Source organism: Moesziomyces antarcticus (genome assembly GCF_000747765.1).
Source record: "Moesziomyces antarcticus DNA, scaffold: scaffold_v10013, strain JCM 10317, whole genome shotgun sequence".
In the NCBI taxonomy this organism is placed as follows: Eukaryota; Fungi; Basidiomycota; class Ustilaginomycetes; order Ustilaginales; family Ustilaginaceae; genus Moesziomyces; species Moesziomyces antarcticus.
Genome location: NW_014638997.1, coordinates 126,005 through 139,969, shown reverse-complemented (window position 1 = coordinate 139,969; position 13,965 = coordinate 126,005). Strand labels below are relative to the sequence as shown.

Genomic DNA, 13,965 nt, shown 5'->3' with positions numbered 1-13,965 from the left:
TCCAATCGCTCTCTCTCTCTCTCTCTCACACACACACACACATCGCTTGGTGTGGATGTGGATGAACTTGAATTGGGACGAGTTAGCGGTGGGATGCCACGATGTTATATTGTTCGCACGTCTGATGTGTGGCCGAGAGAGGATGGGGCGGAAGGCAGCGATGGAAGGCGGCTTGGACATGTGGCTGTTGATGCGCGGCTAAGCGAGATCCGAGCGACAGGTCGCTTAGCGTTGCGTTGATTCGATCGAGGTTCTGCTCCACCGATGCGGCCGCGTTGCACCGAGGCAAGGGGACCAGCGAAGGCCGAGCGTCGTCGTGCGTCGTTTTGGAAAGCCAAGGCCGCATCCGCAACCGAGAGAAGTGGGCCCAGCGTTGTCTTGGAAAGGCCTGCATCCGACGGGCCCCAAAATCTCAGAAGCGCCAGCAGAGACACCGGACGGGAAAACTGGATTTGGCAAATTCATTCTCCGAAGCCCACCTCCAAAAACCCACACCAAGCGCCCCAATTCATGCGCCGACACTACTTCCACCACCGCACTTCCTTCGCTTCCCAATGCAAGTGCGAGCTTCAATACCACAGAGAAAAGTCTGATGGTGAGGGCTGGTATGAGGAAGAGGCAAAGAGAGGCTGATGATGGCGATGGTGTAGCGTGGGAGTTGATCGCGCCTCGCCGAGATTTCGAGGTTTCCCACAGCCCGGTGGAGCGCCGAATTGGATCGAATTTAGCGCGCTCGCGCGTGCGTGCGTGTGTGTGTGTGCCTGAATTCGAGCCCAATTGGTTCCTGAATCACTTGACTCTCACTTCTGCCCTTTCCACGAGCGCCGACGGGCGAGAGAGCGGCTCAAAGCGGCCACTCTGAAAAAGAAAGACTGCCTATTTGCGCCCACAACGACGCCTCTGCCCAAGCAGTTTGGAAGCCGCCTCCTCTGCGCCTGCTGTTCCTCCTCTTCTTTGGGTGCTGAGCTCGATTTCATGCTCCGACCCGATTCAACACCATTCGCACGCCCGGCGTGAGAGAAGTGCGTGTGGCTCCCCAATCATGCTCCTGCCGCAACCGTCATCACCACGGCCCCGCATCGGACGCTGCATCTGCCCTTGGCTCAAGATGGCGTGGGTTCACGGCTGCACAACAACCTAGCTTACGCTCCAGCCGAGACAGGCGCTTCTTTTGGTACCCGCCCGCCCGCACACCGCTTCCCAGCGATCGCCGCTTCCTGCTTCCTGCTGCTTGCTCCTCCTCGTCCAAGCCTCCACTGTGTAAAAGCAATGTAGCCTCCGCCCCAACGACATCTTGTCTACATCCGGCATCGTCGCCAACGCCTTCTTGCTTCCGCTCCCCCATCTCTCCCTCCTAAACCCCCGTTCAATACCTTGCTGCGCCATCCTGGTGTGGCGTATGCACATGCACAAGCTGCACGAGCTGCACATCCGCACCATCTAGCCTTGGTACTCCCGCGCGCTTGAGCCGCCTCACAGCTCGGTACAGCCGCGGAAGCAAGTGGCTCGCGCGCCATCGTACGCATCCGTCCTAGCTCGGTCCACGCGAGACACTTGCTCACGCTGCTTCCATCGGCTACACTATACCCGCACCCTGGGGTCCCCAGCTCGTCATTGTCCCGCGCTATCTCCGTCGGCGGCACCCAGCGCACAAACAGCCGCCTGCCATTACGCCCGTCCTCGTGACACTCGCTTACGCCTGTCAGCCTACAAGCGAGCTGCTCGTGCAGATCCCACACCTCTCTCTCTCCCGCAGCTCGTACTTTACCTCGTCCTCATCACCATCACATTGCCATCCTTTCCACCCAGCCACCATCTCGACAACGTCCGCCGAGCTTTCGGGCTAGCTAATCGCCACAACAACCCACCATCTTCTCTCTTTTCGGCGAGCTGAGCCTCAGACGCAGCCATGCCCTTCTCGCCCAAGATGAACCCGTCGCTCATTCCCGGCTCGCGCAGACGCAAGTCTCTCGCTCACGGCGAGGAATCCGAGGTGGGGCCGAGCAGCAGCCATCACGCGCTTGCGGGTCTGCAGCCCTCGGCATCCACCTCGTGGATCAACCCGTTCGGCAGGGCGTCGTTCAGCGTGGACGATGACGCCTACCACGCGCCCGACTCGCTCCCGAGCTCGCGGCGACCATCGGCGGCCACGATCATCTCGACGCTGCTGCACGGCGTTGGGATGAACTCCAATGCTGCCTCCTCAGCCGTACGCTTGAGTCACGACGAGCCAGGCTATACCAGCTCGGATGCTGCCAGTTCCAGCGGGAGCAGTCGACCCGCTCAGCTGGCGGCGTCTCCCGCACCCGCACAACACACCCGCCGACCCTCGGCGATCTTCAAGGCGTGGAAGGCGCGCCGGGGCTCGGCGCAGGGCCAGAATGCAGCTGCCTCGCCAGTTGTCGCGCCGACTACGTTCGCTTCGGGGAGGCGCAAGAGTTCGGCGCTCACGCGCGTGCTCCAGCCCGTCGCATCCGGTCGTCGCGGCTCGACGGCCAACCTCGGTGCACCGCGCATCGACGAGCACCGTCTATCGTCGTCGCTCCACAGCGCGGAGGATTCGGAACGCCGGCGTAGCCTCAGCATCGTCTGTCGCGGCGAACGCGATTCGGACGAGCTTGCCCCTTCGCACCGATCGCACGCGCTCGAAGCGGCTGGTTTGCCATCGGCCAACGGGGTGACTGCAGCGATGGCGATTCGCGATACGTGGCTGTACGGTTCGCACCAGTGGACGCACGACGGTCGCAAAGGCAGCATCTCGACGCAAGCCACGTCGCCGAGCCATTCGCATTTCGGCGCCCGCAAGAGTCTCTCGGGCGCGGCGATGCGCGGTGCACTGGGTCTCGATGAAGAAGATGAGCAGATGCGGTATCACGAGCGCAAGTGCGGAGATGCAGCGTCGGTAGTATCGCTGTCGCTCACGGAGGAGATCGCGCTGTATACGTCCGACGTGCAGGCGGTCGAGCAGAGTGCGGGTAAGGCAAGACGCAGTGCCAACAGCAGCACCAGCGCGTCCGCGCCCTCGCATGGCGACGCGGGGCGCGGCGCGTTTGTGTGGAACCTACCCGATTGGGGTGCGACTTCACCACGGCTGGCGAGGTTGCCCGAGCTCTCGCCCGCACCGGCACTGGTGATTGCGGATCCGTTTGCAGCCATTCATGCCGAGTCGAGCGGGATGCAGAGGATCGAAAGCGGCTCGTTGGATCCGGTGCTCTCACCGGCAGTGTCGCCTGCGGTGCTTACGCCCGTTTCGGAACAAGGCGCCTCGCACGGTCATAGCGATCACACGCCCACACACACCTGGTCGCAGCCCCAGTGGAATCTCGAATCGCCCTTTCGTCCCGACGCCCCGCTCACCTCGCCGTCCTCCCACCAACGTGCCTCGCTCGCATGTACCGACCACAGCCCCACCTCGCCCAACTTCACCCTTCCCAGCGCGGACGAGACTCCCCGAAGGGCTACGGCGTACTTCGACGCGAGCTCGCTTCCCATTGTCGATGAGGTCCCCGGTTCGCCTGCCTCGGTTCGGCTGTCGCCACGGCTGCCTCGGTCGCCTCGCTCGCCACGCACGTTTGGGACGAGCGAGACGTCGTACGAGATGTCGCGCGCCCGACGACGCACCTCGTACTCGCACCCACGTCCTCCCGCTGGCTACGACGTCGGTGCACCCGGTGATGCCGACGACGCACTCAGCGAAACCGTCCCCACACCACGCCTTGTATCCGCCGAGTTGACGGCTAGCCCCATGTCGAGCCACTTTGCGCCCGAAACACCCAGCAGTGCCGTACGCAGCTTCCCCACCGACGTGCACATCTCGCCCCCCAAGGAAGAGGGCGACGATCTGCATGCGCAGTTTTGCTCCGTGCTGCTGCTGGATCTGGGCAACGGTACGGCGATCCCACTCAGCCCCAGTCCCGGTACGGAGAGGGCGGATCCCTTTGCACTCCTTGCACACTAGATACCACCATGAACCAATGGAATTGGGCTTAGATAAAGTTGGCTTGCACAATGAGTGTGGCCAGGTCGGCGGGGAGACCGGGCTGGTCGAAAAAGTCGAGGGCAAAGATGTTCATCAGCCCCGCCCTTTTGCCTTGTGGGTTGGCGAGTTTACCCGCCAACATATCGACGAGCAAAGCATTTACACCGCGTGTCGACATCCAGCCCGCCGTTTGTGCCGACTGGTCGCCCGATCCTTTGGCCACCCAAGGCGGGAGGGCCATGGGAAAGCTCGCTCCATTCGTAAAGTTCAACCCCAACACATCGGTGTTGGCACCTGTTTGGGTGAGGAGTGCTGTGATGAGGCCGAGTTTGGTGGGGATGGCAGAGAGTGATCCGATATTATACCAATCCTGCGTCACGACTGTCCTACCGTCGGGCAGTGTGTAGCTGAAAGCAGTGGGAGACGAGTCTGGCCAAATGGGTGGATGAATCCCCCCCGGCTGCTGATTCGAAGACCCAAACCTTGAGACCAACACAACTTTCCCTCTCACATCGCCCAGCCTCGGAATGCCCGTTCCCAAATACCACGCCGCGGGGTTCTTGTTGATATACCCAAACACCGCATCCAAGAACCCGGCCATATTGTTCTCTTGCTTCACCGACATCAGCACCGTCTCGCGTGGGGAGGTTGAGAGGAACGTGTAGACCTGCGTAAGGATGGCGGAGAATTCGATCTTTTGGTCGGTTACGCCGTGGTAGGCATATAGCGCCTGCGCACCGGGGTTGCCTTTGAGCGCCAGACGGATGTCGAGAAACCGCACCCCGCGCGAGAGCTGGTATCCTATCGATGCCGCCGAGTCCTGGCATGCCGAGATGGGCCATCCGTAGAGTGCACAGCTCTCGTGCGTGCCGGGCACACACAGGGCCGACACCAAATCCCCATCCGGTAGCGTTGCCATCCACGCGGCCATATCGATCTTTGGAAGCAGCAGAACGTGCACCGTATTCGTCGCTGCATCGCTCGATTGCAACGCATACACCTCCTCCCCCTTGCTTCCCAACCCTCCACTCGCTGAAGATGATAGTGGCAGGGGTTTCCATCCGCTCTTGCCCTCTGCTGGCAGCGTCGGTGCAGGTGCCGTAAGCGTAGCTGTGTACGCGGGGGTGTTGCGTGGGCTGAGCGTTAGGCTGACCGTATATCCTCCCGTGGCAGCGGCGGTTTGCGGCTGAATCCTCACGGGCGGTACTTGCACCTGCCCACCCGCCCCTAGCCTTAACGGCGTACTGCGCACACTAAACCCCCCACTGTCCGGGTTCGGCGACGCAGGCAGACTGGACGACACCACTCGCTGCGTGGCAGGCGCCGTATGGAGCGCACCGAACACCGAGTGCGCGAGAAAGTCGGTGCGCGTACGGTTGTGCACATGCAACCGGATCGAATCGTGCCCCTCCGCGACAGCTATGACCGGATCCGAGGGCTTTTCGTCGGAAGGAGGGGTGGAGCGGTGGAGAAAGGGCAGCCTCATCGTGTGTATGTGCGTAGGAGAGATGGTGGTAGCAAAGCTCGAGGCGACCGCGAATGTAGGCAGCTAGACGGCTCGGAACGAATCAGGGGTTACGGGGAATGGACAGCCGAGGTGGTCTCGAACCGCAACACAGGCGGCCAACCCGCGACTCCGACTCGAGAAGAAGCAGCACGTTCTTTCACATTGAAGTGCCCTGCTCAGTCGGGCTGTTCGGCGAGTCGATGCACTAGCATACTGTAGTGTGCTCGGTGCGAGGCGAGTCGTGTTGATGCGGTTGGACGAGGGTCATGTTTTGGGCCTCGCTGCCGCCTGTTCAACTCCGCGCGCCCCTCATGCATTACCGAAGCCGAGCGTGTTTTTATTATTTTTTAATTGGTCGATTTTTTTCTGGACCCTGACAGGCTTTCCATTTCTCGGATCTCGGGCCACCCCTCGCGCATTGGCAATCGCCCTCGTTGGCATTTGGCCGTCTGTCGCACTCCTCCCACCACCATCACCACACTCTCTCACGATGGCGGCGTTTAAATCGCGCTCCTCGGGAGCAGCTTCAGCTGCGGCATCCACATCCGCCACACCGGCGCCAGCATCGCTTGCCGAGACGCTGTCGTTCCACAATGCACCACGCACCTTCAAGTCGGCCGAATTCAGCGCGCGCATGGCCAAGATGTCGAGCAACCTCGCGCGGCGCAACAAGAGCCTCAAACAGATGCTGCAGAGCGAGCGCGAAGCCGCCATGCGTGCAGCCGGGGCCAAGTTCAAACAGCGCAAGAAGAAGGATGTCCAAAACAAGAGATTGGTCGGTGCTGCTCTGCAGGCGGTGGCTAGGAGAGAGGAGCGCGAAAGGGCGGCAAAGACCGAACCGGAAAGCGAACCAACACCCGAAGTAGAACAAGAGGATACACACAAGGAGGAGGAAGAGGAGGAGGAGGAGAGCAAGAGGGAGGTGCCTACGTATTCGTCCGTCGAGGCACCACCGAGTCTACGACCGGCGAAAAAGTACTGCGACGTCACAGGGTTGGTGGCACCGTACACGGATCCCAAGTCGACACTCCGCTACCACTCGGTAGAGGTGTACGAGATCATCAAACAGTTCGGACCGGGCGTCGACAATGCCTACCTCTCACTACGCGGCGACGCCTCGCAGATCAAGTAATCAAGCGAACAAAGGTTGTATTTCTAATCGCGTTCGGCTTGGTCGTCAGCACGCGTCCAAGTTGAGAGGTGAAGGTGTGGATCGCCGGCGCGTTTGGTGAGCTTGTATCGCACGAGGTCGTATCGCTCGTAGGCTGGGGCGGCGTAGATGGCAGCAGCCTTGTGGAGGGGTAGGCGGGAAGCGGCGAGAGCGGCGGTGCGCGACGTCCATATGCACGTTGCCAGGTTGGCGCCCGTGGTGGGGTGGGGTGCTCCGTACCAGTACATGATGAGGCCTCCGGATCGCGTGGCTTCCTCGTGCGCCTGTCTATCCGCCTCGTAGAACGAGACCGACTCCGAGCCGCGTTTGCGCAGGCTCAGGAAGAGCACACCATACCACACGCGCTCCACCTCGGTCCGCAGCGTGAGGTTCGACCAGTTGAACGCTGCCTCCAAGCGGGCTAGTGATGCTGCACTTGCCGATGCAAACACGGGGCATTCGGATGCGCTCGCCGTGGGCGAGATGGGGTGGGGAGGTGAGACGGCATATCCGGACGCATAGTCCTGTGTGAGCGGTCGGAACGAATGCAGCGCTCGCCAGAGCTCGACACTCGCGTCGTCGAGTGACGCCAGTCGAGACCGCGTGTACATGACCGAGTGATCACCACCATACCCCTCCCCCTCCTCCTCGCCACCATCCTCAGGCTGTTGTGGCTGGAGAGCAGGTGGGAGACGCGCGAGGATGGGTCGCAGCGTGTCGAACGACGCATTGCGCGGGACTGCATCGAACACGTGCGCAGCAACCGTCGAAGGCTCCAGCACGAAGTGCGACTTGCGCAGCACCGAGTGCATGCGCTTGCGCGTCGTCCCTGCCACCGCACCCACATTGTGCGGCGCCGTCGACGCGGACGCATACTCTTGGTCGGTATACGAGCTCATTGTCACGATGGAGCAGAGCGATGATGGTAGCACTTCAACCTCATCCTAACTCTTCTTTCAGTGCACCACCCCGCACGTTTGGCAGCCCGACGCACCATAGCCACGCTTAGCTCCGGGCTGTATGCGTGCCGGGTGGACGAAGAGTTTGAGTTTCATGCCAGCAAGCTCGAGGTGGGGTTGGCAAGACGTGATCGTTGGGCCGTGTCCTGGAATCGAGCTCTAAGAAATGTTGTGCTGCGCCCCCGCAGCCGATTGCGTCAAATTCGGAGCTGGTGACGAGCTGCCGATTTGGGTTTCGAAGAGGCAGCAGATCGGAGATTCAGCACCGCGAAACCAACAAGGGTCCACACGAAGAAAAACCTCGCGCCCCCAGAAAGGCACGTGAAGCTCTGGCGCTGCGGTAGGCTTCGCTTGGCACGCACGCGCGTCGAAGAGGGGGCGGTGCCGGGCCTCGCTTGCACATCACATCGTCACATGGAGCCGCTGCAGCACCGCCTCGCCGGCTCGACTCCCTTGCTCTTCGATACCTTTCAGCTGTCGGGCAAGTGCCCATCCGTCCGTCGCTGTGAAGGTTGCGAGCATGTGTTGCTGTCCCGGTAAGACGTCCGATGCCCATTTGTGCGTGAGCCGCGGGGCCTACTATCGATCTGGCATGCGCAGCAAAAGGGCGTTGCAATCACAAATGGATCACTTTGGCGGGCAAGATTGAGCCGTGCAAGGCAGAGTGCCGCGATGGAATGCCCCCTATTTCGGTGGGTGGGAGAGCCGGAGAGCCTCGTGTGCGTATGTCGAAGCTGCAGCCGTGCATGTGGACGGGGAGCCCAGTAAGTTAGCAGCAGCGAGAAAAAAAAGGGGGGGCGAAATTGCGCGAGGAGAGGCCTCGGACTTGCGCGTGGCGGGACGGTCGGCTGGGCTGTGCAGGCTCATGTGTGTTGGAAAGGCGAGCTTTGTTTTGCCGACCGAGTCCACGCCCTGGCCCTCCTGCTTGATCCCCCTGTGTGTGCGTGTGAGTAAGCGTGCGGGTGCGTGTGCTTTTGAGCGATTGATTAGCAGCGCTTCCATTTTTTCCGCGAAACTTTGGCATTTGGCAACGGTAGGCTCTGCCGAAATCAGTCCCAGTGGCATCGCAGCCACGCATTTGGCGGCACGGCGTGTCCGAAGCGCAGCATCAGCATCATCACCACCTGCAGCTGCAGCCGCCGCCGCCGCCGCCGCCGCCACGACGTTGCAAGCTCACCATCACCTCCCTTTTACAATCACGCTGGCCATCGTCATCCGATCCACGCATTTCTGCCACGCACGCATCTCCGCCCATCGGCTTCACCGTGCGTCGCCAGCAAAGAAGCAAAAGAGCCGTGATTCGTTGCGTCGCGCATTCCCGACCCACCTTGCAAACCCTATCTTGCGTAGGGTAGCATCAAGCGCGCGCGCCTTCATCCGACACCCACCCGGCTTCATCTCGCTCCATCTCTTTCTCTCAGATCAAAGCAGAGCTCGGACGCACGCATCCATGCCGCAACAACGCAGCGGCGCGCAATCGCCCAACGCAGCCGTCTACAGGCGCCAGTCTCCTAGGTAAGCTCAGTTCACCCTTTCGCTTGGGTCTCGGTCCCCACCATCCCCTCTCCCTCTTCCATCGTCGCTCCGTCTTCCCTCCCTCGACAGCATCAACGCTACCGACAGACATACTGACTCTGGAGTCTTGTCTCGTCTCATACACACTCCTTTTCCTTGTCGCCGACTCTCGTTTTGGCACTCGCAATGGCCGCACCCGTCAACGACACGCCACCCGCTCCTGCTTCTGCTCCTGGCCCCGAATCGCCACCGCCATCAACACCACCGAAACAAATCGCTGGTGTGCCGCGCTCGCCTCAATCCAACAACGCCTCCGCTGGCACTGACACTGGCACTGGCACCACCGGCTCCGCCGCCTCTCCTGCCAATGGCGCCGCCAACGCTTCCAACCCCAACAGCGACACGAGGCTGACCACCAGCTCCACCACCTCCTCTACGCCTTCCTCGACCACCACCTCTTCCACCCCCTCGTCCACCTCGACTACATCCTCGATCCCCATCACCACCTCCACCTCCTCCTCGGCAGCCCCGACCACTTCGTCCACCATCCCCTCGACCTCCTCGGCTCTTCCCACCACCTCGTCTTCCATCGCATCCATCACCTCGGCCTCCACCGCCTCATCCACCCCCATCCCCGTCGTCACCGTCACCTACACAAGCACAGGCACCGATGGCGCCGTCGTCACCGGCGTAAGCACCTCGTCCAATCCAACCGCCACGAGCGGAAGGAGCTCCGGCTCCTCCAGCGGCTCCAGCCCCAACCTCGGCGCCATCATCGGAGGCGTCGCTGGCGGCGTCGCAGGCCTCATCATCCTCGTCTGGCTGATCCTGCTCCCACTCCGCAAGCGCGCCAAAAAGGCAAAGGAGGTCGAGTGGCTCACCTTTGGCCAGGAGAACGACCACGTCAACGAGTCGTCCGCAGAGGCCGTCTACGGTCGCGGCGCCGGTGGCGGCAGCGGCGGCAGCGGCGAGGGCAAGATGGGCGGATCCGTCGCCAACGTCAACGAGATCCAGATGGACGACATGGAACACGAAATGGCACAGCAGCCCTACCACTACCAGAACGTCGACAATGGCGCCGGCTGGGCCGCAGCAGGTGCAGCAGGTGCGGCAGGCGCAGGTGCATACGCGCACTCGCATGCGCAGCACGACCAGTACGGCAACGCGCACGACGGCTACGACGCCTACTACCACGCGCAGCAGCAGGGCTACGGCGGACCGCAGTACCAGCAGTACGCCATGCAGTCGCACCAGGGCTGGGCGGGGCAGCCGCAGGTGGCCTACCCGTCCGAGGCATGGGGCGCCGCTCCGGGCTACACGAGCCCCGTCCAGTCGCAGACGCACGCCAACGCCGGCCTGCAGCACAGCCTCTCGGTCGGATCCACCAAGGTGGGCGGCGCGCCGCGAACCGCGTCGGCGGGCGGCGGATCGCAGTCGGGACACGCCAAGGGCTCGCAGGAGGGCCACGGCGGCAGCCAGTACGGCGGCGGCTACACTTCTCCGCCGCTGGGCGCGCAGTCGCCGCAGCAATTCCCGCAGCACTACCAGGGCCACCCCGCCGCATCGTCGCCGCCGCAGCACGCACAGTACTACCACGGCCAGCAACAGCCGCAGCAGCACGACCAGCAGCAGGCGTACTATGCCGACCAGCAGCAGCACGACCAGCGCTCGGGCTCGCCTGCATCAGGACATGGCGCTGGCGGTCTTCACCTCGCCAACCCCTGAGCGGGCGTCGGCATCTGCATTTTTCTCCTCTCTGACGCCATCAGATGTGGCTTTGGGACATTCCTTTCAGTGTCGGCGCCAGTTACACGCTTTTACACTCGTTCCCCGTTCTTGTTGCTCGTTTTCTTGTCTGCGCACATTCTCAATGCATACGGTCTTTCATCGCGCGTGTCGTGGTTGGTGCGACTGAAGTTGGGGATGGGTGATAGGGTACAAGTACATGCTAAGGTGTTGGGTCGGAGATGACTTAATCTCGCTCCAAGTCTGGGAAGAGCAAAAGGGGGTGATGGGGGTTAAGGGTTAGTTCTGGGGTTGATCTTTGTGGTCGTGCATGAGGGGGAGGTGGGACATACTGATGTTGTCGCCGAACTTTGCGTAGAGTTTGACCTTGAGCTGTTTCATCTGATTGTCGTAGGTGTCTAGACTCTGTGCGAGTTGGTCGATTTGGTCGTCTGCTAGTTTCTGGTCGGCCTCGAGGCGTTCGAGGGCTTCTGCGTGGGGGAGCGAAACGAAAGTATCGGCGATGCGGTACAGCACGACTTCGTCCTCATCGGCGAGTTCGAGTTCCATAGAGAGGTCGTCGAGGGCTTCGCGCTCTTCGCGCTTGATGCGCAGGTCTTCCTCGATGTCCGCGTAGGTCGAGTTGAGGCGCGAAAAGGCATTGATCGATTGTTGGTCCTCCCACGTCACCTCGATCTCGTTGGCTTCTTGTTCCGAAAGCTGTCGAAGAATCAAAAGAAGGTGAGGTCAGTGAGGAGGTACGAGCGGGGATGAAGGCGCAGACGACTTACCATACGCATTGTGGCGATTGATCAAGGGGCTATGGATGATGAGGGTGCGAATGGAGCGAAGGTGCGTGCGGATCACTCGTGTCGCGGTGTTGGATCTGACTCTCCGGCTTCCGAAATTTGTTGGAGCGGTGCGCGTGCAGAGACCAACACCTCATCCTCCTCCACCATCCCGCCCCTCACCACGATGCACGCCTGACACCCACCAAGATGCTGCTCTGGGTCGTGCTGGTTGCATTCTGCTTCGCCCTCATCCCGCTGGTGGGTGCACTGGCACTGTGCATCTATGTGGCAGCCTATCACTCGTCCTCCACGCGTCCGGCCTCCTCGGGCTGTCTTGGTCGTTCGGCCGCCGTCGTTGTGCTGGGCGACATCGGTCGCAGTCCACGCATGTGTCTGCACGTCGAGTCGCTCGCCAACGAAGGCTGGAAGGTCGCCATCGTCGGCTATCCCGGTTCGTCGCTGCCTCCCGCCCTACGCCGCCCGTCGGTGCGCCAACACCACCTGCGCACCCCACCCTCCTGGATCGCCCGTCTCCCCCGCGCGGCATTCATCGCAGTCGCGCCGTTCAAGCTCGCTCTTCAGGCACTCTCGCTCTTCACGGAGCTCACGACGCAGGTCCGTCCGCCGCCCGAAGTCATCCTTGTCCAGACACCGCCCGCACTCCCGACACTGCTCGTCGTCAAGGTCGCCGCGAAGCTCGTCAACGCGCGCGTGATCATCGACTGGCACAACCTCGCGTACACCATCCTGGCGCTTCGACTCGGCGCCAAGTCGCGGCTCGTCAGGCTCGCCGAGTGGTTGGAGAGGTGGAGTGGGAGGAAGGCGTATGCGCATCTGTTCGTGACGCACGCTATGCGCAACCACCTCGATCTCGAGTGGAAGCTGCACGGGCACAAGGCCGTACTGCACGACCGACCGCCGGCGCACTTTCGCAGGGCGACCGTGCAAGAGACACACCGCCTCATGGCAAAGCTCGTTCCGCAGCTCCAGCCGCCATTGAGCGACGGGTTTGTGCCCGAGTACAGCGTACCGGCCTCGACGCCGTTTACGCGCGACGATGGAGCAGCGGGTGAGGCGAGCGTGCAGTGGCGCCCAGATCGGCCTGCGCTCGTGGTGAGCAGCACCTCCTGGACGGCCGACGAGGACTTTGGACTGCTTCTGCGTGCGGCGAGGCTGTACGAGTTCCGCGCGCGCGCACTCGCCGAAACCTCGCCGACAAGTGGCTCACCCGCACACTCGCGCAGCAGTACGGGCGACAACACGCTCTCTCCCATCACACCCTCCTCCCCCGCGCCCTTTTCATCCGACGGCGAGACGGTGCGGACGTCGAAAGAACGGCGCCGACCGTCGCTGGGTGCGCTGCGCAGTGCGACGTTGCCGCACGAGCCAGCAACCACCCTACCGAAGCTAGTCATCATCGTGACGGGCAAAGGCGAGCTTCGGGCGCGGTACCTTGCGGAAATCGCACGGCTGGAGGCACAGGAGCGCTGGCGGTGGGTGCGCATCCGTACGGCGTGGCTCGAGACGCCCGACTACCCTGTGCTTTTGGGTTCTGCGGACATTGGCGTATCGCTGCACACCTCCAGCTCGGGTCTCGATCTGCCGATGAAGGTGGTTGACATGCTCGGATGCGGGCTGCCCGTGTGCGCGCTCGACTTTGCGTGTCTCGACGAGCTCGTGCGCGACCGTTCCAACGGGCTTATCTTCCGCGATGCCGAGGGACTCGCTCGCCAGTGGGAGTCGCTCCTCTCTCACCATCCGCAACCCAGCTGGCTCTCCACAGGAACTGGGATGCAGGAGCCATTCGAAGCTTCCACCGCCCCTTCTCCGGCGGGACTGCTGGAGCCGAGAGTCGGAGCGGCAGTACCCATGTCGCCGAACCCGAGCATGACACTGCTACACAGTCCCGGACTGCCTCCCGAGCTCAACACTGGGCGAGGACCAAGATCAACGTGGTCGGGCAACTGGAAGCACGTCATGCGGCCACTGCTCGATCCCGCCGTACCAGACCAGGAGGTCGACGCAGTCCTATCCACCTCGGCGCTCAAGCTCGAGTCTGTTGGGGGCATTTTGCAGCGCAGAGTAAAGGGCTACACGCGTGCGCCCAGCACCGACTCGAGTGCGTTCCAATTCGTCAGCCAGGCTGCTGCCATCACCCACGAGAGCCAAAAGGGCCTGCGTCTGCGCAAGTCGGTCAGCAGCCGCACTGCCGACGACGCCATCCCCGCCATCCAGGTGTCCAAACCACCCACACCCCCATAGACCCCCGAGAACAATGTCTTGCCGCAATACGAACAATCCCCAACACGCCAGCCATGACCAGTGTGAGCCCGAGCAAG

The 13,965-nt window shown here is 62.2% G+C and overlaps 7 protein-coding genes across 7 annotated transcripts; 4 read left to right on the top strand and 3 right to left on the bottom strand.

Moving 5' to 3' along the window:
* Positions 1 to 1,909: 1,909 nt before the first annotated feature.
* Positions 1,910 to 3,958, top strand: PAN0_013d4653 (uncharacterized protein; the record flags this gene model as incomplete). The annotated part of the gene is made up of 1 exon (XM_014799781.1): positions 1,910 to 3,958. The coding sequence occupies one exon, from the start codon at positions 1,910 to 1,912 to the stop codon at positions 3,956 to 3,958; it is 2,049 nt and encodes a 682-aa protein (XP_014655267.1).
* Positions 3,959 to 3,986: 28 nt separating this feature from the next.
* PAN0_013c4652 (PLC-like phosphodiesterase) lies at positions 3,987 to 5,465 on the bottom strand (the record flags this gene model as incomplete). The annotated part of the gene is made up of 1 exon (XM_014799780.1): positions 3,987 to 5,465. One exon carries the CDS (start codon positions 5,463 to 5,465, stop codon positions 3,987 to 3,989), a length of 1,479 nt encoding a protein of 492 aa, XP_014655266.1.
* Positions 5,466 to 5,976: 511 nt separating this feature from the next.
* Positions 5,977 to 6,618, top strand: PAN0_013d4651 (nucleus protein; the record flags this gene model as incomplete). The annotated part of the gene is made up of 1 exon (XM_014799779.1): positions 5,977 to 6,618. One exon carries the CDS (start codon positions 5,977 to 5,979, stop codon positions 6,616 to 6,618), a length of 642 nt encoding a protein of 213 aa, XP_014655265.1.
* A 23-nt stretch (positions 6,619 to 6,641) lies between these two features.
* On the bottom strand, positions 6,642 to 7,535 carry PAN0_013c4650 (uncharacterized protein; the record flags this gene model as incomplete). Its single annotated transcript, XM_014799778.1, has 1 exon — positions 6,642 to 7,535. The coding sequence occupies one exon, from the start codon at positions 7,533 to 7,535 to the stop codon at positions 6,642 to 6,644; it is 894 nt and encodes a 297-aa protein (XP_014655264.1).
* Positions 7,536 to 8,009: 474 nt separating this feature from the next.
* On the top strand, positions 8,010 to 10,835 carry PAN0_013d4649 (uncharacterized protein; the record flags this gene model as incomplete). The annotated part of the gene is made up of 4 exons (XM_014799777.1): positions 8,010 to 8,131; positions 8,259 to 8,359; positions 8,633 to 9,110; positions 9,236 to 10,835. The coding sequence occupies 4 exons, from the start codon at positions 8,010 to 8,012 to the stop codon at positions 10,833 to 10,835; spliced, it is 2,301 nt and encodes a 766-aa protein (XP_014655263.1).
* Positions 10,836 to 11,082: 247 nt separating this feature from the next.
* PAN0_013c4648 (Prefoldin, subunit 4) lies at positions 11,083 to 11,635 on the bottom strand (the record flags this gene model as incomplete). Its single annotated transcript, XM_014799776.1, has 3 exons — positions 11,083 to 11,099; positions 11,189 to 11,555; positions 11,627 to 11,635. 3 exons carry the CDS (start codon positions 11,633 to 11,635, stop codon positions 11,083 to 11,085), a joined length of 393 nt encoding a protein of 130 aa, XP_014655262.1.
* Positions 11,636 to 11,833: 198 nt separating this feature from the next.
* Positions 11,834 to 13,888, top strand: PAN0_013d4647 (glycosyltransferase family 33 protein; the record flags this gene model as incomplete). Its single annotated transcript, XM_014799775.1, has 1 exon — positions 11,834 to 13,888. The coding sequence occupies one exon, from the start codon at positions 11,834 to 11,836 to the stop codon at positions 13,886 to 13,888; it is 2,055 nt and encodes a 684-aa protein (XP_014655261.1).
* Positions 13,889 to 13,965: the final 77 nt, after the last annotated feature.